A 24,060-nucleotide genomic window follows, 5' to 3' on the forward strand; every position below is an offset into this window, starting at 1 on the left:
CAAAAAAACAGCTCTTCTTCTTCCTTCAACTGGGTGGTAATAAATCAGATTGTTACAGTGGATAACCTTGGGCTTTAAAGCAGTTTTCCCAAGAAGAAAATGGCTTCTGGATAGAATTGCCAGATCTGAGCTGGGAAAAGTCCTAAAATTCTTTTTGGGGGTGGAGCCTGAAAAAGGTGGGGTTTGGGAGGGGAGGAGCATCAGTGACCATCTTCCAAAGGAGCCATTTTCTCCAGGGAGGCAAATGCCAGAAACATACGGACCTGCCAGTGGTGTAAAGCCAAACCTATAAAGAAACTGGCATAGGCTAAAGTCTTTTTCTTCTTTTATTCAAAGTGAGCCAGAAAGGGGTCTGGATATACAAGCCATGTTCCAAGCAAGATTTTCATCAGTGACTCACAAATCAGTTCTCAATGTATGTTCTTATTTTCCAGAATATTCTCTAACGTATTTTCTTAGCTTGCTTTGCCAGTTTCCAAAAATCAAAGCAGAAATTGACAAGCAGCATTTTTCTCCCATTGCCTGGCTGTGAGAGCTCACTGCTGCTTTGACATTTGGAAACTGACCAACAAAGCTCAGAAAATGCCATTAGAGAATCTAAGAGAATAGAAGAATTAGGACTATTATACTATATGAAAACACATGTATTTGTTTTTAAAGACGGTTAAAAACACTAAAAGTCCTCATATGTAAAATCATTACAACTATAAAAGACCCACTAGCCGAAACCAGACACATTTTAGTGTTTTTAACCTTCTTTAAAAATAAGTTTATGCATTTTTAGATAATATTTCTAATTCTTCTATGTAAATTACTTATTACACCTAGCCACATGTTTATCTTCATTGGACCTTTGCGTTCCTTGACTCAGTATTTTGGGGGTTAAGTATTTTCTCCTCTCTTTTTTTTTCCTGGGATGTTTGTAAACCTGAATAACAGCCATGGACAGAGTTTAGTGTCTGTGATTTCGTATGCTGAAGTGAATTTAACATCAAGCCTCAAGCTGCATCCAGTTCAAAGACTTCAGGCAGGCTTTCTTTTTGACTATTTTTGAGAAGCCTGCCCCATTGAAGTGTGTGTGTTTTAAACACCTTACCTAAACAAACCATCTTGCCTATTTTTATTTAATCTTTATCACAGTGTTCTGCATGCTTGCCACAACATTCACTTAACGGCAGCCAACCCCAAAGCCTTTACATGTGCCACCATAATTATGTATTAGAAACAAGAGAAAGGTTTTATTTTTAAACATGCCTGGCTCTTCAAAGCCACAGGAAGCCATGTGGTCCCGATGGTCTGATAGGAAGCTTGTTATGGTGCCATGCGTTCTTAAATAAAAAGAATTGTGGCTTATCTAAGTGCAGTTTTATTGCAACAGTCCATCTGCCTGGAAAAGGGTCCACCCTGACTTTTATTAGAAGAAGAAGAAGAAGAGTTGGTTCTTATATGCCGCTTTTCCCTATCCGAAGGAGGCTCAAAGCGGCTTACAGTCGCCTTCCCATTCCTCTCCCCACAACAGACACCCTGTGGGGTGGGTGAGGCTGAGAGAGCCCTGATATCACTGCCCGGTCAGAACAGTTTTATCAGTGCCGTGGCGAGCCCAAAGTCTCCCAGCTGGTTGCATGTGGGGGAGTGCAGAATCGAACCCGGCATGCCAGATTACAAGTCCGCACTCCTAACCACTACACCAAACTGGCTCTTTTTGCATTTGCAGGAGCTTCTATGAACTTGATAGGATTTACTTGCAAGTAACATGCACAGGACTGGGCTGGCCAATGATCAAACAGTCACAGCACCTTCATTATTAACAGGATCGAGAGCAGTTTTTTCTAACCTTTTGATTGTGGAGGTACCAATGAAATATTTTTCAGGCTTTGAGGTACCAGGAAGTGATGTCAGCTGGTCACGCCCCCTGGAAGTGAGAGGAGCCAGGCTGGCAAAGATTTCAATGGCCAAAGGCCCTTCCCTTCCCACCCCAACCAGGTCCATCATTGGCCACTTTGGGAGGGGGCAAACCAACTTGCCCCAATAAGGGTAGAAATAAGAGAGCCAGCATGGTATAGTGGTTAGTATAGTGGCTTCTAATCAGGGGAGCCTGGTTTGATTCCCTGCTTCCCCACATGCAGCCAGTTGGGTGACCTTGAGCTCACCACAGCACTGATAAAGCTGTTCTGACCAAGCAGTAACATCAGGGCTCTCTCAGCCTCACCCACCCCACAGGGTGTCTGTTGTGGGGAGAGGAAAGGGAAGATTGTAAGTCGCTTTGAGACTCCTTCTGGTAAAGAAAAGTGCATATAAGAACTAACTCTTCTTCTTAAAAACTAAGAACCATTTTCTTTGTGCTTTATGACTTTTTTGTTGTGGTCCTGCCGAATAAACTGCCCTCAGTCCTGTCCCAAACTGAAGAGATTTTAAATGGTTATGGATAAGCATTAAATCCTTATGTGTGGTAAGAAGTTCCCCATAGCCCAGGGGGCCTCATTGCAGGACAGACTGGTTGTCCCTCTGACTTCACTGACAAAATAGATCTGAGTGAGAAAATGCAAACATTCCCCTTCACAGTAAAAAAAAAAAAAAGCAATGGGTACCCATCTGCTAACTTTTAGCACATGTTTGCTGGATTCCCCTTACTGGACAAAATGTCCTGGGTTAGCAAAGTTGGATTTATTCATATCATTCAAAAAAAAAAAGCAAGTTAACATTCCAAGCAATTTATTCAAAGCGGGTTTTACTTACTACCTTGGCGTCTTTGACACATGTCATCCCCATAACTTTATTTTAATAACACTCTCCCTAGGAAACCCTTTCCCTAGGAAACCCTTTGCCAGATTCAGGTCACTGCGGTGCCACAAAAGACCAACTTAAGTGAGAGTAAACAAGCAAATGCTTTTTTTTCTTGTGGACTAGTAACTTCTGTGGAATAACCCCAAAGCCTGCTTTAGCATTCTGTCAAATCCACCCACTTGAGGTAGCTGCTTCTGTTTAGTTTGCTAGTGTGGTGTAGCGGTTAGCGTCAGCCTAGGACCGGGTTGAAATCCACATTCTGCTTCACTAGGTGTACTTGGACCAGTTACAATCACTTGTTCTAACCTACCTCACAAGGCTGTTGTGAAGATCAAATCGACAGTGGCCTTATCTAGCAGGCAGTCCCACTCCTTGCACACAGTTCCCCGAGCTCTTTTGGATAACAGTGGGATGAAAACAGCAGCAGGATCAGCACTGGATATTATGGGATAAATCTTCCCATAAGCTGAATTGTTGAAGGCCCGGAATACCCACAACAGCCAGACTTCTCACAGGCTATTTGAAGTGTGAAGGTGGTGATTTTATTGGCAGGTTTACTTTTATCTGCTAAAAATGTAATCACATATCATTTTGTTTAGCATTTAAGAAATTGCAGGTAGAAAAAGAGTTGCCGGAAGACGTCCCCACTCACCCACCACCCTCTTGTAGAAGAGGAATTTCCAACCCTCCTCCAAGGCATGCCTGAGGAAGATGTCATGGGTCATGCACAAAGGCAAGTTTTGGAAACGAAAAGGGTTTGGATCATCAGGTGGAAGAAACGAGGTTCAATTTAGATTATCAAGCGGCAGAAACAAGGAGCTGCATAGATAAGGAGGGGGCAGAAGGGGAGTTGGACAAAAAGTCCTGGGTTAGCAAAGTTGGATTTATTCATATCATTAAAAAAAAAAAAGCAAGTTAACATTCCAAGCAATTTATTCAAAAGCAGGTCTTACTTACTACCTTGGCGTCTTTGACACATGTCATCCCCATAACTTTATTTTAATAACACTCTCCCTAGGAAAATTTTAAATAGGGTTTCAGTTGCTACAGTTTGAAATTATTCGGCTTGCAAAATTTTGCACAGAATGCTAATTGTGCTTGAGAAATGTGTAATCTTAATTTATAAATAATACGTGTATAACATTGTGCTTGGGCGGGGGGGAGGGATCGTCTTAACCTAACGGCCTGTTCCATCTACTCTTCTTGCTCTTAGCATTAAGTGGTTCAGTGCTATTTTTACCAGCTGCTGGCAGATGACCTGAATTGGTCATAAGATCAAGGGGAAATGAGGGTTTGTCATGTCTCCATCAACAGTCCCACACTTGACAGCGATTGGATTGCAAAGAGAGAAGTAAGGAGGCTGTTTGCAAAGGAGAGGGAATCCAGGTTCGATTCCCTAGTCCTCCACAGGCAGCCAGATGGGTGACCTTGGGCCAGTTACAGTTCTCTCAGAGCTCTCTCATCCTCAAACTACCTCACAAGGGTGTCTGTTGTGGGGAGAGGAAGGGAAGGTAATTGTAAGGTTCTTTGACACTCCAGGTAGTAAAAAGTGTGTGTGTGTGTGTGGGGGGGGCAGCTCTTCTTCTTTTTCTCTTATACAAGAAAATTGCATTGTAGCCATAGCCTGGAGTAGCTACCCTTTTGTTCCCCAGCAATGGGGACTCCCTAATATTCAAAAACTATAGTGCAATTTTTTGAGGCCTGCTTTTCCTTGATGTTCAAACAAATATATAGATGTATTGTTGCAACTAATTCTCAGAAAAATGGGCGGGTGGGGGCGGTCTTTCCTAAATACAGGGCATCATGATCTCCCATGGTCTTTCCATCCTCTGCTTTGCTTTGTTCTTCTTGGACAGCAGAGATGCTTATATGGGCATTGGTTGGATCATGCAGACACTACCACTGTGCTCTGCCAGGTGGTGGTTCTCCAAGAGCCTGGGTGAGAAGGGATCTTTCCCCAGGGCCTGTACCCAAGATTCCTTTGATTACAGACATCAGGAGCTGATCTGGTGACCACTGGACTGAAGGCTTCTCTCCCCAATGCACCCACAAGGAACTGTAGCTTGGATTGTGTCAAGGAACCTCTGTATATCTTTCTCCCCACCTAACGAAGATGTCAGGTGAGACAGGGGTGGCAGCCTTTGAGCCAACGGCCTGATCCCTCCCCCAAAACACACTCTGGGCTCTGTTTGCGACACATTGGTGCACCCTGGGACACAGTTTGGAAGCTGCTGCTTCTGAGTTCAAAAATTATCTGTGGAGAGATTTCATAAGGTTAAGTTGAGAATTTCATCTCTTTGGGATAACAACCAACCGGCATAAGGCATGACAAAAATGGAACAGCAAACCAGACGGGATGCACGGCTTTTAATCTCACAAACCACAAAATGTTCTGCAGGGAATTCCTGTTATGGATTTTTTCTTTCTTGTTCAAAGGAGTCCTTTCCACCCTCACCCCTTCATCAAGCTTTCCCCTGCTTTGTCTCAGATCTTGGCCGAACAGAATTTAACAATCAGGCCTAGAATTTGAGAGGGTGTGACTGCTTTTGCCTTCCTTGGAATAACTTCTTCCCATCCTGTCTCCTTGGTAACAGTTCTGCCTCTGTGGCATCCACACACTGCTATTAGTTGCAGTGTAAACATTTCTCTCTATTTGCTTCTCCCAACAGAGTCTCTTTTCGTATCTGTTACCACTGGGCTGTGGGCAAAGATCTGACAGTGTCCAGTTGTGAAGGGACAATCTTGGACAGCACTTTTTCTCTAGGGAATCTATGAAAACTGCAGACCTAAACCTGCTTATGGGAGTCTGAAATGAAGCCCATCTCAGTGAGTGTTACTTCTAGCTCTAAGAATTCCTTCACCTCTTGTCCCCTTTACACCCCTCAGAATTCTAGATGTATGTTTATTAACATTCCATACCATGGTATTGTAAGGTATCCCCTGTGCAAGCACCGGGTCATGTCTGACCCTTGGGGTGACGCCCTCTAGCGTTTTCATGGCAGACTCAATACGGGGTGGTTTGCCAGTGCCTTCCCCAGTCATTACCGTTTACCCCCCAGCAAGCTGGGTACTCATTTTACCGACCTCGGAAGGATGGAAGGCTGAGTCAACCTTGAGCCGGCTGCTGGGATCGAACTCTCAGCCTCATGGGCAGAGCTTTCAGACTGCATATCTGCTGCCTTACCACTCTGCGCCACAAGAGGCTCATATGGTATTGTAGCTGGCCTTAAATAAACTTGCTTAGCATCATTTTGCACATCTAATCTTTCAGGTATTCCTCTTAAACTATTTTTATTGAGTCAAACTTTTAAATTGGTATCTGGATTGTTTAGCAGATTGAACACTGTTTTTTTTTTTTTAATGGTGTTTTATTTACAGTTTATTGCTTTACCGTTTGCTTCATTACAAGCTACCAGGGTTTCACTTTAAGCTACTTGGATAAGAGTCTAACACCCACTCCATACATTCCTGCAGTGGATATGGAAATTTCAAAAGTTCTGTCCTTGAAAAAGATGTTCTGTTAACCCCTTTCTTTGCATGAAGACAGAAAAATCACCCCAGAGGTATCTGAATTCCCCTTTTATCTCTGCTTCCATGAAGATTCTAGGGAGTACTACGAGTTTAGTTTTAATGTCAAGATCCCACTTGGGATGTGAGAAGTCCAAAACCCTTCAGGAAACTCCAACATGGATCAGATGCTTGGGAGAATACATCCAAAGACCAAACTAACCCATTTTTTCCCTGCTGCTCTTTCTTTCTACAGTTCATTGCTTCTTACAGTGCAATTCTATCCCTGTGCATTCAGATGTTGTACTGAGCTAACAGGTCTTACTTCTGAGCAAATGTGTATCAGTCTTCAGCTGTCATTGGCTTTTTAAAGGATTCTTTTCACATTACCCCCTTGTTCAATCAACTGGCATCTCTGAAAAGAGGAGAAGAGAGAGAAGAGCTGTTTTTTGTACCCTTTTCACTACATGAAGAAGTCCCAAAGCAGCTTACAACCACCTTCCCCTTCCTCTCCTCACAACAGACACCCTGTGAGGTAGGTGTGGCTGAGAGTGCTCTAAGAGAACTGCTTGTAAGAATAGCTCTAAGAGAACTGTGCCTGGTCCAAGGTCATTCAGCTGGCTGCACATGGAGGAGTGGGGAATCAAATCCGATTCTCCGGATTAGAGTCCACCACTACCCCACAATGGAAAAGACTTTTGATCTACCCAAAGCCATGAAGGGCCACAGCCAGTCAGAGCAAAACCATACTCCGCTAGATGGTCCAATGGACCACCTGAATGTAAAGATCCCACAACAACTGAAACTTCAGAGGAATTAAATGAACGGCGCAATCAGAGCCACCAGGAATCTGAAAAGTTCTACAGACTCAGCAGGTTGCAGCTCTGCATTTGGACACACCAGACTTTGTCACCCCAGACAAAGCATGCCCTATTCTCTCATTAAAGCTCACACCCAGAGCCCCCCCTCCATTATAAGTTCTTGGAGGCACTCTTTTACTTCTTCCCCGATGGCTTGTGGCTGCTGAGTGTGAGGGAGTGTGAGGAAGCAGCCGCACAGACTGTTCAAGCTCATGAGGGATCTGGCTGTACGTAACTTGCAGCACCCTGACTCAGCTTTGTGATTTGCAGTGTTAATAAATCAGAGAGGGTTTCTGAGTACTGCAGAGGGAGTTCTCTTCTCGGCCCAGTAACCACACCCCGCCTGTGACTATTTGGGATTGAGGTGGGATGGAAGAAAAAAAAAACTCCCCGGGGTTTATACAGCTATTTTGGTGAGGCTCTGGTCCCAGAACCTCTCACTAGAGACAGCATAGTCCAAGAGTTCAGGTGTCTGACCCTGATGGGACCAACCCCAGCTTCAGATCCACATCTAGCCTTGAGACTCAAGGGACGATCTTGAACCAGTCACCCTCTCTCATGCTAGCCTGCCTTACAGGCTCATTGGAAGAATAAAACGGAGGAGGCCTGTGCACCTGACTCCCTTCGAGGAAAGGCAAGGGAACAAAAATCAATGGGCTAAACCAAGGGTGATCCAACTGTGGCTCTCCAGATGTTCATGGACTACAATTACCATGATGCCCTGCCAATTCAACATGCTGGCATGAGCTCATGGTCATTGTAGTCCACAGACCTCTGGAGAGCCACAGTTGAGCCACCCCTGGGCTAAACATTAACGGAAGTCAACAAAAGAGGCTGCTTTTTGCGAGCTCCATGTAAGCTGTACTAAAGGTGTTCCAGACACAATTGGTCTCATCTCAATCAAGACTTCGTTTCAGTTTGCATTGTGTCATGTGCCCAACATTCAGCTAGAGTTTTCCAGACTTCTGATCCTTCAGAAAAGGGAATCTCTGTGCACTGCAGTGAATTCTGGGAAATGGCTCCACCTTGGAACATAACCTACTCCATTCACACAGGCTGCTTTCATGTCTGATGGGCTTTGTGTCACATGACACAGCTTGTATTCAGCACTCCAACTGCGATGCCACATTTCTGGGGAAGTCAATAACGGGTGGCTCAGCTGTCTTAATCACCAAGCGACTGAGAAATCCCTGGAGATCTTCCATAAAAGATCTGGTGGTGAGCTTGAGGGCGTGTTAGGAGCAGCTGTGACTCATGTGCTTTCCTGGCCTTGGGGACTCCTAGTCTGGGTAACTTTCACAGCTGCAGCACGGTGCCACTTCCTTCTATTTCAAGAAATAGGCCCTGTAGGTTTTCAGCCCAAGATCATTTCAGGTATTCTGATAAAGGGAAGTTGAACTCCATGATCTCTTAGGTCCCGTTCCAGCTTTATACAACTACCCCCCCCTTCACTGTGAAAGATGGCACAGCTTGATTTAGACACAAGAAAATAAAGGGCTGCACCAATCATAGGTATGGAGAACCAAAGCTAAGGCCAATGGTACACTACTAAACTACTAAAAAGAATTCCCAATGTGTTTTAGCCATAAAAGGGCCCTAAAATACACAAAACTGCTAGTTTAGAAAAAAAAATCTGAATACATTGGTAAATTTCATTCAGATTAAAAAACTCTTTTCTTATTTCTGGGTTGCAGTTGGCCAAGTGTTGAAAATTCTTATCTTTGTTTTTTTTTTTTTTGCAAGGAATTCTCTTACATGCAGTCTTAATACTGAAATAAGTTTTGTATATTTTAGAGCTGGTTTATAAATCTATATATTGCGTGATCTTAATGATCATTGTATAATGCTCAGTTAATGTTATTATTGTAGTATATAATGCACATTCCCCTGAAGATGCCATTTATAGGTGAAAAGTGTTGGGAATTCCAGTTTAATTGGTCGTTTGTTTTTAACAGAGTAATAAATTAACATTACCTATTTTGTGCCATTGGCCTTGGCCATGATTTAGAAGCAAAAATTATATATAATAGATGTCTTATGCAGAACACAAGTTTTAGAGGGTCTCAGGTTTGAAAGCCAGCATCTCTCATTACAAGATCTCAGGTGTTAGGAAAGACCTTCTCGGACCAGGACCCTGGAGAGCTGCTGCCAGTCACTGCAGCCAATACTGAATTCAGTAGCTCATTAGTCTGACCTAGAGATACATGAGGCCTCCTTCTACTATGTGCAGAGTGCTGAAGCCCCACAGGCCATCCGCAAGAAATCAGGTCAAGCACCTCCTTCCAACTGCTGAGATTTTCATCAGGCATCAATCTTTTGCAAACAGACAGGCCCAGGAGCTGCTCATTTTGTTGCAAGAGCTTGATTCCCAGGGAGCTGGATTCTGCCGTCAGAAGCACGTTTAGGCAGCTTTTCTCCAGAATCACATGCATTCCTAAGACACTTTTGTATATGAACTCAGTTGAAGGAATGACTCCCAAAGCTACCTGGGTGGTTGAAAGCACTGTCAAGTTGCAGCCAAACCAGGACAACTCAATTGGGTTTTAAAGGCGAGAGATTTCACAGATGTTTTGTCAACGCCTGTCTCTGCATAGCAACTCTTCCTTGGTGGTCTCCCATCCAAGTATTAACCAGGATAGCCCAGGCAAGCCCGATCCTGCCAGCTCTCAGAAGCAGGATCAGGCCTGGCTAGCACTCAGATGGGCGATCTCCAAGAAATACCAGGGTTGTGACGTGGGGGGCAGCAGTGGTAAACCAGCTCTGAACATCTCTTCCCTTGCAGCCAGGCAATTTTAGGATCTCCTAGCTATATTACACATGTGACATTCAGTAAATTATAATAAATACCATGGTCAACCTTGTTTGGCTTCCAAGAGTGGGCTAGCCTAGGCTATTCCCAGGCTACCTCAGCCATGGTGGGAAGTATTAAAATTTGCTTGCGGCATCAGACAGAATATGGTATTTCCAAAAATAGTTGATTTCACAATTAAAAAAAGAATCTATGCAAAACGTTATATGGGAAGTTATGGGAAGGGAGACAAGCCCTGCAATATAAATAGGATGGTCATAGTGCCTTTTTTTTTCTTTTTTTTTGCCCCTGAGTCATTCAGCACCAGCCTGAAATGCAGAAATTGTACAAATGATGTTTCCCCATCACTGGTCCCAGCCCAAATGTGTGTAAACCCGTAACTGTGTGGATCAGCTGTCTGGCAGAGCAGGAGAAGGGAGGAGGATTAAATAAGGATGCCTTCTAAACAGTTGATCTGTTACATTCCTGATTTTTAAGAGGAAGGCCATGCATGCAGCCCCATGAAATTACAGTACAAAAAAGAAAGGTTCACAATGAACAATCAACAGAAGAAACAGGGAATCTTTCTAAGGCAATATGTTTGTAATATATACAAAGAATAAATTAAATTTGTTTTTACAGCTTTTATATACCAGAAGGAACAACCATTTATTTATTTATTTAGATTTCTATACCGCCCATTTCTTTGCAGCTCTGGGTGGTTTACATTGAACATTATAATACAACATTATAATACAACCATAACGGCTTCTAGATACAATCTGTTTTCATTGGCTTCATCAGTGGTTGAAACCTCCAATCCTCCAAAAACAGTTTGTAGTATCAAAGGTGGCAAAATCCTATTGCCTTTCCTTATATTACTATTTTAATATTTTAGTAACAATCGGCCATAGGCCCTCTAAGGCAGGGGTAGTCAACCTGTGGTCCTCCAGATGTCCATGGACTACAATTCCCATGAGCATTTGCTGGCAGGGGCTCATGAGAATTGTAGTCCATGGACATCTGGAGGACAACAGGTTGACTGCCCCTGCTCTAAGGTACTGTGGGGAATGCTAGTCAACGACCACTCCCGGGGAGTTTGATGAAAATGGATTGTATCTAGAAGCGATTATGGTTGTTCCTTCTGGTATATAAAAGATGTAAAAGAAATTGAATTTACTTATTGTATGCATGAAGCCCCAGCAGCTGGTACAGGGAAGAAAAGCAAATGTGCAGGATCTTTTTGCATGCATAGATCAGGTGATTACTTCCATACCTCTGGTTAAATTCCTACTGTCAGGTTGTTCTTAAAGTCATGAGGAAACAGCCAGTAAAAACAAGTCTAGTTTTTTTTTTCCCTGGAGTCATAACTTTGCCAGTTTGCAAAGTCAGCCACATCTACCTTAGAGCAAAAGTTTTGCAATGAATACCAGAGAGTATTGAATGTACTCTAAGCAATAAATTCCTAAAAGATGTGTTTATTTCTTTTTTCCTTCTTAAAAAAAAAGAAAGAAAACAGTTTGGACAGGGATCATGTTTTAGATTGTCTTTTTAAAAGTCTTTTTGCAAACCTCAAATTTTCCTTTTTTATTTTATGTCCAGGAACCTTGCAGAGCTCTTCAATTCTTGGTAATCTTCAGGAATCCAGAGGAAACATAATAACTTAAGGCAAATAGGTTAGATGAAAACACGGATTTATCTTGATGTGCCTGGGGCATTTTGTTTTCAGAAATGAAAAATTCTGCTCTAGACCCCTTATCTTACCATTACTCCCCAAAGCAACACCAATGCATTCTGAAAATATGCCATATGAAGCCCTGTCTCCCTCCCCCTTTGCATCTAAGAGCAGCTTCAGGCAGGCAATTTGATCGGGAAATGATCTAGGCGGGGCAATGTCGTTTTAAAGCCTCCTCCGGCACTGCAGCCCGCCTCAAACTCTTTCCTCTGAGTCTTAATTGAGATCATTTTAAAACAAAAGCTCCAATCAGGAATCTCCTGTTGAATATGTAGTCTGGCACTCTGGAAAGAGATCACATAACACTGTCGTTCAGTGCGATCCTGAACTGAGTTAAACCTTTCTGAGCCAGTTGATTTGCACAGACTAAGAAAAATATAATTGTTATTCTACACTAACATCGGTATTTTTTGCTGACCTTGGGAACAAGTTGAACACCAGACATTATATGCCTGCCTGCTGGGAACTGAATATTATAGAAAATTGGGATTTATTTCTGTGTCAGCATGCATAGGACTAAACTATTTGTCTCTCTCATCCCCCATGTCTTTCCCATTTCCAGAGTGAGGACTCATCTTTTAATCCTGAATTGCAACGTGGCACACTGTTCACTTTTGTTACTGCATGTTCCTCTTTTCCTCTCCGGCTGGAATAATCCAGACCCAAGAAGGCAGCCTTTCCTGTTTGCTAGACAATAGTACAGAAGAGGAAGTTTTGCAGGTGCAGAAAAAAACACACCTTCTACATCACTGAACAGTGGCAAACTCTGACTCTCGTCACCTTGGGTCTCTATTTTTCTCTCTTACCTCTTTTAGTCTCTGTTTTCCCCTCGCTGCCTCCCTGGTTCCTCTTTAAAAGGTTTTGCCTTTTTATCCCTACAGCATGACCCATGGGTAAGTTATATACCTGAATCTACCACCTGAAGGTTAGTACGAGAAAGCACAGCTGTCAGATCAGATGAAGGGCTGGCCTAGTCCAGCATCCCTTTCCCTGCAGAGGCTAACCAGATGCCCCTGGGAAGCCACCACTAACAGGCCTGGAAAACAACAATCCTCCCCCACTATATTTCCCCTGCATTTTACACCCATGCCAACCTTGCCTCTGTCTGGGCATGGAGATTCCACTTTTAGTTCTGGCTGTTAATAGCTGCTCACAGTCCAGGGGCCAGTAAGGTATCTAAAGTCTTTGCAAGAATGGATTTGATGGTTCCAGCTGAAAGTCTCCCCCCCCCCCAGACACACACACACACACCCTGCCCCCACTGGCCCAAAGTCACAAGGGGTCAGGGGCCCCATCAATCATTTGTCAAGCCCTTCCAATCAGCACTTGGGTTGGTGAGAAAGCTGTTGCAAGTCTTTCAAATGTAAATTCTTTATGCAAAAAGGTGTGAGTAGTAAACCTTCCAGATGTGAATTCTCTAGGCAATACACTAGGACAGAATTAGCAGTTTGTAGGGCTGAAGAGTCCCAATGCTTTTTTTTAAGCCCTCTCTCTCTCTGTCTCTGTCTCTCTCTCTGTGAATGTGTGTGCGTGAGACAGAGAAATCATGTTGAAGCAAAGCAGATAAAATAAAAATGATAGCTGATGCTCATGTACACTTGCATCCCCAATAAATATTTTCTGGCAAAGGGCTCCTGCACCCACTTTGCAATTGCTGCCCCCAGGAAGGGGACTATCACTGTTCCCCCCACCCAGCAAAACCCAAACCTTCTCAGGAACCTAGAAGCGCAGGTGCATCTCTCTGAGGAAGGTACTGGTTTGGCCAACTTCTGCAAAGAACTGGCCACTCGGCTCCAGAAGGTCTTGGGGACCAGAAGGCATCCTGATTTCCCCATCCCCAAACCACCCTGATTTCCCAAGCCCCAGGGCTCCCCAGAAGGCATCCTGATTTCCCCATCCCCAAACCACCCTGATTTCCCAAGCCCCAGGGCTCCCCAGAAGGCATCCTGATTTCCCCATCCCCAAACCACCCTGATTTCCCCATCCCCAGGGCTCCCCAGTAGGCATCCTCATTTCCCCATCCCCAAACCACCCTGATTTCCCAAGCCTCAGGGCTCCCTACCCTTCACCTTGGTGTCTCACTCCTGCCCTGGTCCCCGATCTCCAGTCCGAAGTGGCCGCCCAGCTCCATCCCATCCCCACCCCCCTGCCCAACAAGTAGCCAGGTGTCCCCTCCACACCTCCCGCCCCCCGGCAGCCCTCCTGAGAAGCGGGGAAGGGCTGACCCGCCTCCCCTCGGTCCGCCCGGCTGGAGAAGAGCCGCTCCGAGCGCTGCGCCCCTGGGAGACCCGAAAGGGCGCCCCCTCCCGTGGATCCCCCCCCCCTCGAGCAAGCGATGCGACCCCTTCGGGATCCTACCTGGCGCTGCAGGAGACAAGCCGATTGTTTGCAACCCGCGAAAGCCCAGCAGCAGCAGCAGCAGCAGCAGCAGGAGCAGTGGGCCGGGCGAGGCTGAGCAGAGGGCGAGGGCGAGGGCGCGGCGCGGGGAGGGGACGGCGATGGGGCCGGCCATCCCCGCGGGTCCCGCCCAGCGCGTGGGCGAGCCGGTGGCCCCTCCGCGAGGGCCGGGGGTGGAGTCGCGGGTGGGCAGGGCCGCGGCCATGCCGCCTGCCTCGCCTTGCAGCCGCCTGCGGGAAGGTGGCCGGCGCAACCTGGTGGAGGAGCCCAACCCACCGTCCCTCGCGGAGCCCCTGGCGCGCCTTGCGGCATCAATGCACTTTCAAAGCAGATGTCCCTGTTCCGCGTCCAGCGCCAAAAGCACATTTAGTGGCATTTACAATGTTACAATGAGCAAGAGACTGAGAAAGTGTAAATGTTAAGTCCAGTATTGTGTTATGTGGTTTGGCATCTGGGTTTATTGCAAGCTCTGGTTCCAGCGTCCATATTCAAATTAGATGTTGTATTTTTTTGGGGGGGGGGACGCCTGTGGGCAAGAAAAGGATTGCTGCCCTGTACTTGTGAAAGAGAACTGTCATTATCCAGTAGACTGGTTCTAACTAGATGCTGCTGTGTCAAACTGTTTTTGAGTAGAGAGCTATAGGTAATCACTGCTGGTGTTCTGTTACTGTCTTTTTGGGACTTGTCTTGCAGCAGGCTTTCTCTGAGCATCATTCTGGCTTTGTTAGTCTGTTTCTTGACTTCACCAGGGGGGTATTTTAGGTCCAAAAAGATTTGCTGTAGATCCCACGGGTGAGCATCTCTGTCTGTAGGGTAGAAACAGAGTCAGTTGTAGTCCAGAGCTATGGATTTCTATAGTGTCATGTATAGAATGGATTGCTTGATATGTTTAGGATGGTAGTTGGAGGCATGCAGATATGTTTGTCAGTCAGTAGGTTTCTGGTATAAGATGGTATCGATGGGTGCATCATGTATTTGTAACTTTGAATCATTTACGCTGGTGCAACTCTATTACTGGGGAAGAACCTCTCGAATGATCCACTTTTGCATAACGAAGTTGGAGTCCAGTGGCACCTTTAAGACCCACCTGAATCAGTTTTGCAGAAAGCCTTCCTGACCTAGGTCTACCAATGGCTACTAGTCATGGTGCCTGAGAAGAACCTCCGCATTCAGAGGCACTAAACCCAGGCTGGTCCGATCCCACCAAATCTCAGAAGCTAATCAGGGGCAGCACTGGTTCGAATTTAAATTAAAGACCTCCAGGGAATACCAGGGTTGTGATGCAGAGGCAGGGAATGGCAAACCCATCTCTGAATGTCTCTTGCCTGGAAAACCCCATGGGGTCATCATAAGTTAGTCATGACTTGACGGCAGTTTCTACCACCAAACCTCTGAATCCCAGAGCCAGGAGGCAACATCAGGGAAAGCCTCTGCCTCCATGCCCTGTTGATGGCCCTCCAGAGGAACGGGTTGGCTGCAGTGTGAGAGAGGATGCTGGTCTAGATGGACCACTGGTCTGATCCATCAGGGCTCTTCTGATGTCTTTCATTCACCAATTCTTGCTTAAGAGTCTGTTTTTGATATCCTGTTACAGCTAAATGATACCATCTAGTTCTTAACGTAGTCTCGGATCTTTCCAGGAGATCAGTAAGCTTTTAGAACTTGGGGAGGAAGTGGCTCGGGCGTGTTGCAGATAGTTGCCATGGATTTTACACATTTTGGACTAGTCACAGCACAGACAGGGTGACTCATGAAGATGCTACATCCCTCCCCTGCCTCCTTTGATCTGGCAGGGTTCCTATATCTGTGCCAACAGGCAGATACCCAGCAGCAGAAGCTTGGCCAGTTTCACTTCTGCCAGTTAAAGGTCCAAGAACTCTGCTGGGTGGAAAAAGAGAACCCTTACCAAGTCTTATAATAATATTTGAAAAGGCTTGTTATGTATAGGTTAGATTATTAGGATGGGGACTGAAAAGAAAAAAGCAAGGCACTTGCTATACCATTACTAAAGGGAAACATTCTGGGGGGCTTTTGGGATTTTTTAAAAAGTAAGTCTCTATCCCTTTCTGTTGTAGAAGTGTAAGGGGAAACAATTGTTTTTTATAAAGGCTGATGGCAGACTTTTTTTTTTACATGACAGCTAACAATTCAAAGGAATTAATAGGCTATGGTTGTCAGCCATTCCAATGCTATAGCGATCTAGTACTTGTCAATATTTTGAAGACTCCAGTGGCAGAGGGAAATGGCCATCACAGGGGACTAAAGTTTGGCAAATGCCAGTGCTGTAAGTGGGACCTGGGAAAATATACACTGCATTCTAAGATGCTTTGACTGTGGTCTTTTCCAAATGATCTACCAAAGGTCTAGCAAAACAGGGGAAATCGTGGAAAGCAAATGATTAGTAGATGACATTGTGTGGATTCTCCAGAAAACTCCATACCAGTTTAATTAAGAAGCTCCATGGGCAATTGGTCTACTACAGAGTCTAAATGATCACGATTTAAACCTTTAGGATGCTTTGGGCTGATCCTGCGTTGTGCAGGGGGTTGGACTAAATGGCCTGTATGGCCCCTTCCAACTCTATGATTCTGTGATTCTGTTATAATTTATACACTGAAAATTATTTGATTTTTATCCCAGCCTTCTTCCAACTAGTTCAAGGAAGCATATGTTCTTACCACTTTGTGAGGTAGGCCAAGCGGAGAGGGACTGGATCATACTCTAGTGTCGGCGTTCTCAATCAGGGTTTTATGAAACTCTGAGGTTTCTGGACTGCCCTGGGGTTTCTTGATGACCCTGGAAGGGTTTCCTGAATGGGTGGGAGTTAATTAATCTGTAATATATTTTTCAAACATTTACCGGGTGATTTGACCATATATGGTCAAGTCGACATGCTCCCCCCCCCTCCCAAAATGGCCAATGCTGGACCTGGAGGGGGTAGAAAGGGAGGAGCCCTGGATGGGTGCATACACAGCTATGCTTCCCAACCATATTCTGCACAATCGTGCCACTCCCAAAGCCTGAAGAATGTTTCAGGGCTTTCTCAATGGTAAAAAAGTTGGGAAAGGCTGCTCTAGTGACTACATTGTTTAAAGTTTGGTCATTTTTTATCAACTTAGCTTTTTTTTTCCATTAAGGGACATGGAAAGAGTGAGTCATATCTCAGAGAAACAAACAACCCCCCTTCCCCCCCCCACACACACACACCAAATGTCTCTAGAGGAACCACAACACTAATGTGGTGGAACAAAGGTCTGAGAAAGTCATCCATAGAAGAAGGAAATGCTTTGAAATTTTTTGTGGGTTTCAATGTTTTCCCAACAATTGCTGCCTTTTCATCTTACATAATACTTGGTAAGGGCTGGCCACACAAGTTCCCTCCCTTTCATGCCACCAAGAGGAACCTCCATATTTTTATCCCATCTTAAGGGATTTGTCTGGTGGATTTTCATTGCTTGATATTAGCAGATGTCCTGAAAGTTTGGGAGAAGAAGGCCTTTCCATGAAAACTCCTGTTAGCCGGAATGCTGTAGAGCAGGGGTAGTCAACCTGTGGTCCTCCAGATGTTCATGGATTACAATTTCCATGAGCCCCTGCCAGCAAACGCTGGCAGGGGGCTCATGGGAATTGTAGTCCATGGACATCTGGAGGACCACAGGTTCACTACCCCTGCTGTAGAGAACCATAGAGTTCTATATGTTAATAACCTGGACCTTCTGTATTGTCATGGAGTACTAATTGGGGAATTGTACATCTTCCTTTTTGTTAAGTGGTCATGGGCTAAATGCCTCTGTCTTTTGGGTATTTTGTTTGGGTCTGCTTCTAATTAGGATCACTAGTCCTGTGCTGGCATGGCAACCACTGAGGTTCGGGATGGGCAGAGCATGGAAAAGAGGAAGCTTCACTGAAATCGTGATGTCATATCCAGAACACTAGTGACAAGCTAGGAATTTCCCTGATCTCCATGGCCTAGACCACAGAGATTGGGAAAGTTGAGCATCACAGCCATGGAGTCCAGAAGTGATATCACCACATCTGCAATAACACCACCCCTCTTTTTTCTCCCACTACTCAATTGGCTGAGAACAGGTGGGAATGGGAGGTTAACAACAAGAGGGCCAGCACAGAGATATTCAAACACCAAAGAAATGCTTGTGCAAATAATGGCTTAGAATGTGATAAACAATTTCCCTCAGAAGCCTGAGGGATAAATATAGGCTAGGCCGCCAATGAAACTCATTGAATATTTTGGAAAATTCTTATTGGAGTACATTGAAAAAAAATTGTTTTTGTATGAAACTCTTTGCATATTTTGGAAAACTCTTCTTAGGAATATATGAAAAACTGTGTTTTTGCATGTATCATCAATTGAGAAAAGTCATATTGACAGAAACTATCGTCTTGATGAGTTGTTGTGAACACTACAAGCAATAAATTGAAAGAAAAGGATATGAATAACAACCCTTGTGGAAGTAATTTGTCACACTTTAAGCCATTATTTGCACAGGCATTTCTTTGGTGGAATGGGAGGTTGCCTGCCACGGGTCACCCCTCATAGCCCTACTTCCAGCTTTATGTTCAGAGTTAGCTTTGCTGAACACATAGTGGCTTTCTTCTAAGTAAAAAGAGGCTCAAGATGTGTAATGGCACTTTAACAATCCTTCTGATGTGCCTCTTACCACTGTGAATCTTTCAGGATTAAAGCCTGATCCAGCTGGGTGGTGTAGTTGGTGCTTTCTAGTTTACTATGTTTGCAAAACCATTCCTTTTTCTTTTTGTATGCATATCATAAAAAATGAAAAGCAAAGGAACCAACTCTCTACCCCACCCCCGGATAAGACAATATCTACCTGCCGCCTTTTTTGTTTCTTTGTTTAGAGGGATAGTCAAACTGCGGCCCTCCAAATGTTCATGGACTACAATTCCCATGAGCCCCTGCCAGCATTTGCTGGCATTTGACTACCCCCGGAAACAACTTATGTTCTTTCCAGGATGATGGGCCATTGAAAGCAATCTTTGTTTTAGTTTACCAACTCTGAAAGCAAGCAAACAATTTTTTTTCAACATTCACACTTATGTGTGTGGGGACAAACCATTTTTTTTTTGCCTATAATCTGGAATAATAATTTTAAAAAGATTTTAAAATAAGATCCTTCCTTCCTTCCTTCCTTCCTTCCTTCCTTCCTTCCTTCCTTCCTTCCTTCCTTCCTTCCTTCCTTCCTTAACTAGCCAGTGAAATCCCTTGGTTCATATTAGCTCAGACTTTTATTTTTATTCTTTCTTACTGTACTACTGTACTTACTGCCTACAAGAATCTTAAACTGCTTCTTGAGCAATCCTGCCATGCTGTAAGAGTGCCCTCTAGCAGCGGCAAAGGAATTGACCATCACTGGACTCAATCAATCATTGATATGTCGGGCTGAGAGGACGTATGCATAATTTCCTCTGACAATGCGCTGGCGTGTGCAGTTCAGTTTGTAATGATTCCGGTGGACTTTCCTGTCATCTTGTGGTTCCTTGATGATGATATATGACATTTGTCAGTGTGTCGTGTGATTCTGTGCCTTGGGGATCCCATTGAGAAGTTCTTATTTCTGCTGGTGAAGCAGCCAGAATATGCCTGACTAGCCCAATAGGGTTGCCAACCCCCAGGTGATAGCTGGAGATTTCTTGGAATTACAATTCATCTCCACGCAACCAGTTCAGTTCCCCTGGAGAAAATGGCTGATTTGGAAGGCTGGCTCTGTGGTATTGGACCCTGCTGAAGTCCCTCCTCTCCCCTGATTCCAACCCCCAAATCTCTAGGAATTTCCAAATTCAAAGCTGGCTATCCTTAAACCCAAGTTTGTCAGATGTAAACTAAGCAGGGACAGCCATAGTTAGTAGTTGGATGAGAAACCATCAAGGAAGATTGGGGCTGCTATAGTTTTGATTTGATGGATTTGACATTTGACACTGACTATGGTCAAAGACCAGCGAAACAGACATAAGTTAGCAAAGAACATCCAAGCACAATAACAATATTTACAATAAAATTCACTGTGTCAGTACTGTGGGCTGGTAGGCTCTGGCAGCACCACAGAATCTTGCATGTGTCTCTGAGATTCCAGGCTTAAGGTCATCTACCAGAAAGGAAGTATACCATTCCTCTGATCTTCCTAGAATCCTTTCACATGATAGGCTGGATAAATATGTGTCTGAGTCATCATACGAAGAACAATGCTAGGGTTGGGCAATACATGACCAACTGTTTTGATTTCTTCAGGGGCTCAAGGACATAGATGACCATAGAACAGGATGCCAACTATCTCCCTTCAAGTCATGCAGATGGCTAAACATTAGAATGAGCCAAAGTGAAAGCTATCCTGTGTTTGGGAATCAATAAACTAGCTAAGTAATTTGACATCAATTTCTTGTTCCTAAGATGATGGTATTTTGCACTAGAAGGTGTTGAAGTTTGATGTCCCAGATACTTTGCTTAATTACTGATTTGGCTTTTGAATTACCCAAGGTTGCTAAACTGCTAGGAGAGTATCTGATGGATTGTAATTTCTCTAAAAGGGATGCTTTCCATTTTCATTGGAAGGCCTCTGTGAATGTCAAAAATGCAAGATGCACAGGGGAGAACACAACAGGAAGACCATATCCATTATAAATAACAACTTCAGTGTGCAAATAGGTTCATATGGATGGAGGAAGTTCGTCAAGTATCCCAGTCTCCTCCCAAACTATTAAGGATAGAGGCCAACTTTGAAGTAGTCTCAGGAACAGGTTTGCCAGATCTGCCCTGGCCACCAACAAGGGATGAGGGGTCCTTTTAACAGATGTTGGTTTTGGACATGGGACCATATTCATACCAAATATGTGGTTTGCCCCACAGCTGGTCCCATCTACATGTGAGCCTTCAGAAGAGTCCCCAATATCATAGAGGCAGAAATTACTTTGGCCAGGAGAATCTGCATATTGAAAAAAGCCTCTGGCCTGTCCTCATATAACCACTATGAGAATGTTTCCATGTTTGCATTATGATGCATTATTTATCTTCAGACTTTTCTCTGAATGTGTCTGTGGTTTTTGTAGCCAACACTTGACTGGGGGAAGTTCAGCTCATGTTTTATTCAATGTGGATAGTTTTTTTTCTTCTTCTCTTACATTCTTTAATGTAATATTTTTGCAGTGTAATCGTATGCATGTTTCTCAACGAGACCTACTCCCAGGTATGGTTTTTAAAGATTGCAGATGGATATTGGACTTCAGTTACCTCCTCTCCAGTTAAGGGAATGATTTTGGGATCAATTCTTACTGCAACGGAACAATTTTAGTCAGTTTCTAACAGAAGAAAAGTTAACTTTCTGATACATTGGGTGCAACAAGGGAGATATGGTTTGAAACCTAATAGAAAATTTTCCGCTTGAATTTCTGGATAAATGAATGTATTTTTCTTATGCTCAGAGGCATAGTAATAATAATAGTAGAAAAATGCACAGTCTTTTATACAGAGAACAAACTGCTGCCTCAGTGAGCTTATGATCTAAAATCTGATAAATGAGAATACTAAAAGAAATTAATTCATTAAAATTAAAAAAATCATGTTTTTGGTCATTTGGTTGAGTTGCCATTAACACACCCATTAATGTCTGACTGCAAGACAATGTAACATTTGTTTTAGATACTTGTATTATTGTAATTTTCTACAACTGAATACTGGCATTAAAACCCAAAAGATTCCAAGCTGTGTCACCAAATTATAATAATGGATGGGATTATCCAGAGAGAGAGAGAGAGAGAGAGAGAGAGAGAGAGAGAGAGAGAGAGAGAGAGAGAGAGAGAGATCATTGGGTGGAGCTTAGCATGTTTTGGGTTAGTAGAAACAGCCTAATGACTTCTGTTAAACTGGGAAGATAGGGAGGGTCTGCAAGTCAGTGGTAAAGCATCTGCTGGGATGCAAAAGGTCTCAGGGTTAATCGTCTGTCTCCAGCTAAAAGGATCAAGTGGAAGGTGATGGGAAAGTTCACTACGTGAGATTCTAGAGAGCCACTGCCAGTCTAAGTAGAGAATACTGACCTTGATGGGACAATGTCTTTGGATGTCGAATGTCCTGATTTACTCTATGTAATACATCTCGAGTCCCAGGGTGAAAGGTGGACTATAAATAATGTAAATAAATAAAATCAATTCACAATAAGGTAGCTTAATGCGTGTTCATGTGACCTGGCATTTTTTAGACCACCACAGGGAAGATGAGGTATCATGATATGCATGTGGAGTCAGTATGCCAGGAGTAGGAAAAAATTGGTTGAGTTTGATGTATTTTATATTATTTTGTTTTATTTTATGATTTACATTATTTACATTATCATTTATGTCCATCTTACCAATTGGTTCTCAAGACAGAATTCACAGAAAAAGTCAATATAATCAGCAAGATGGGACATTAAATAATGAAGCAAAGCACAAGTGTTAACATGACACAGTAAAGGATGCAAAAAAATACACAATACAATCCAACCCACAGCAAACTATGCATTGGGGACAAAACCCCAATAATTTATCCAAGTAACTTTGTTTCTCGTATAGTGCTATATTATTGTCTGTGTACAAAAGCCCTTTTAAATAACTCAGTTTTGTATAGTCTGCAGAAGGCCAGGAAACTGGGAGCCTTCCTGATCTCCTTTGGCTGCCAAGTCTTCCCTGGCCACTGGCAGGGAAAGGAGGGGATAGAGTTGCCAAATCCAGGTTGGAAAACTGCTAGAGACTGGGGGATGAAGCCAGGCAAGGATACGGACATTAGGTTACAAAAAAGGTAAAGGTATCCCCTGTGCAAGCACCAGGTCATGTCTGACCCTTGGGGTGACGCCCTCTAGCGTTTTCATGGCAGACTCAATACGGGGTGGTTTGCCAGTGCCTTCCCCAGTCATTACCGTTTACCCCCCAGCAAGCTGGGTACTCATTTTACCGACCTCGGAAGAATGGAAGGCTGAGTCAACCTTGAACCAGCTGCTGGGATTGAACTCCCAAACTCATGGGCAGAGCTTTCAGACTGCATTTCTGCTGCCTTACCAGTCTGCGCCACAAGAAGCTCGTAATATGGACATTAGTGAGGTACAAAGCCAGAGTCCACCCTCACAAGCATCCATTTTCTCCAGGGGAATTGTCGTCTTATAGATGAGCTGTGATCCCCAAGGATCCCCAGAGCCCACCTGGAAGCTGGCAACCTCCTCAGGCAAGCCGTCCCACGAGATGGGGGCCACAACAGAGAAGGCACCTTGATTTAATACACGGGGCTTACAAGTGCAGAAGGGACAGATGCAAAGTTCTCAGGAAACTCCTTTCCAAAATATTAGCTTATTCAATAAAATATCTTTTATAAAGAGCTGAGGCCGAGGTAAAGCTACTGTAGGGAATTTTTTTTTTGAGGGCTAGCCACGTGACAGGAAGAGATTCAACAGGTAAATTTCATCTCATGAACTTCTGTTGCATTTCTGTGTGTAGGGCATCTGCCAAAGGCGGATGGCTCCACAACTTGTATGGAAGACCCCTCGCACACAGCTGCGGGGCCCTGAGGCGACAGAGTACTGTCAGCCTGGGATGAAGGGCTTGACCAAGAAGATGTTGCGAAGCCTCCATTTGATGCAGGGCGATTTTTGGATTAAAGAAAACAAAAATTCTCTTCGTATTTTATGCCCGCCCACTTCAGGATGGGATTTTTTCCCCTTCCAAGAGCGCATGCTTAGCCCTGCACAACTCCCGCGCAGGCGCCCAAGAGCCCGGAGATCGAGAGAGAGAAGCGATTATTTCCTCCCCTTCTTTTCATAGCGCCCCGCCCCTCTTTGCCATTTTTGATTGGCCCTTCCTGCTGCGCCCCCCCCCGATGGGTGTGGCCTAGGGCGCGTTTTTACATATCCCTCTTTGTTTTTTCAGGTTGTCATCGGCCGCGGCCCTGCTTTGTGTTTCCCCCTTCGCCCGGCTTCTTTATCTTCCGTCTTCCC

General features: G+C 44.2%; 1 protein-coding gene across 3 annotated transcripts in view; it reads right to left on the minus strand.

Annotated features, from left to right (window-relative positions):
• The window catches only part of GSN (gelsolin), an 86,629-nt gene extending 72,443 nt beyond the window's left edge, over window positions 1-14,186 (minus strand). The window contains exon 1 of one of the 3 annotated variants that reach the window (XM_077305512.1): window positions 14,033-14,186. Coding sequence is in view for 2 of the 3 variants with exons in the window: in XM_077305510.1 (XP_077161625.1) it covers window positions 3,745-3,774 (30 nt within the window). In the remaining variant the exon portion in view is untranslated. Of the gene's footprint in view, window positions 1-2,739; window positions 2,779-3,744; window positions 3,784-14,032 lie in introns of those variants that run through there. The other 2 variants (XM_077305510.1, XM_077305511.1) reach the window with 2 other exon arrangements.
• Between the last annotated feature and the right edge of the window lie 9,874 nt (window positions 14,187-24,060).

The sequence above is a fragment of the Paroedura picta genome, chromosome 12 (genome assembly GCF_049243985.1).
Source record: "Paroedura picta isolate Pp20150507F chromosome 12, Ppicta_v3.0, whole genome shotgun sequence".
Taxonomy (NCBI): domain Eukaryota; kingdom Metazoa; phylum Chordata; class Lepidosauria; order Squamata; family Gekkonidae; genus Paroedura; species Paroedura picta.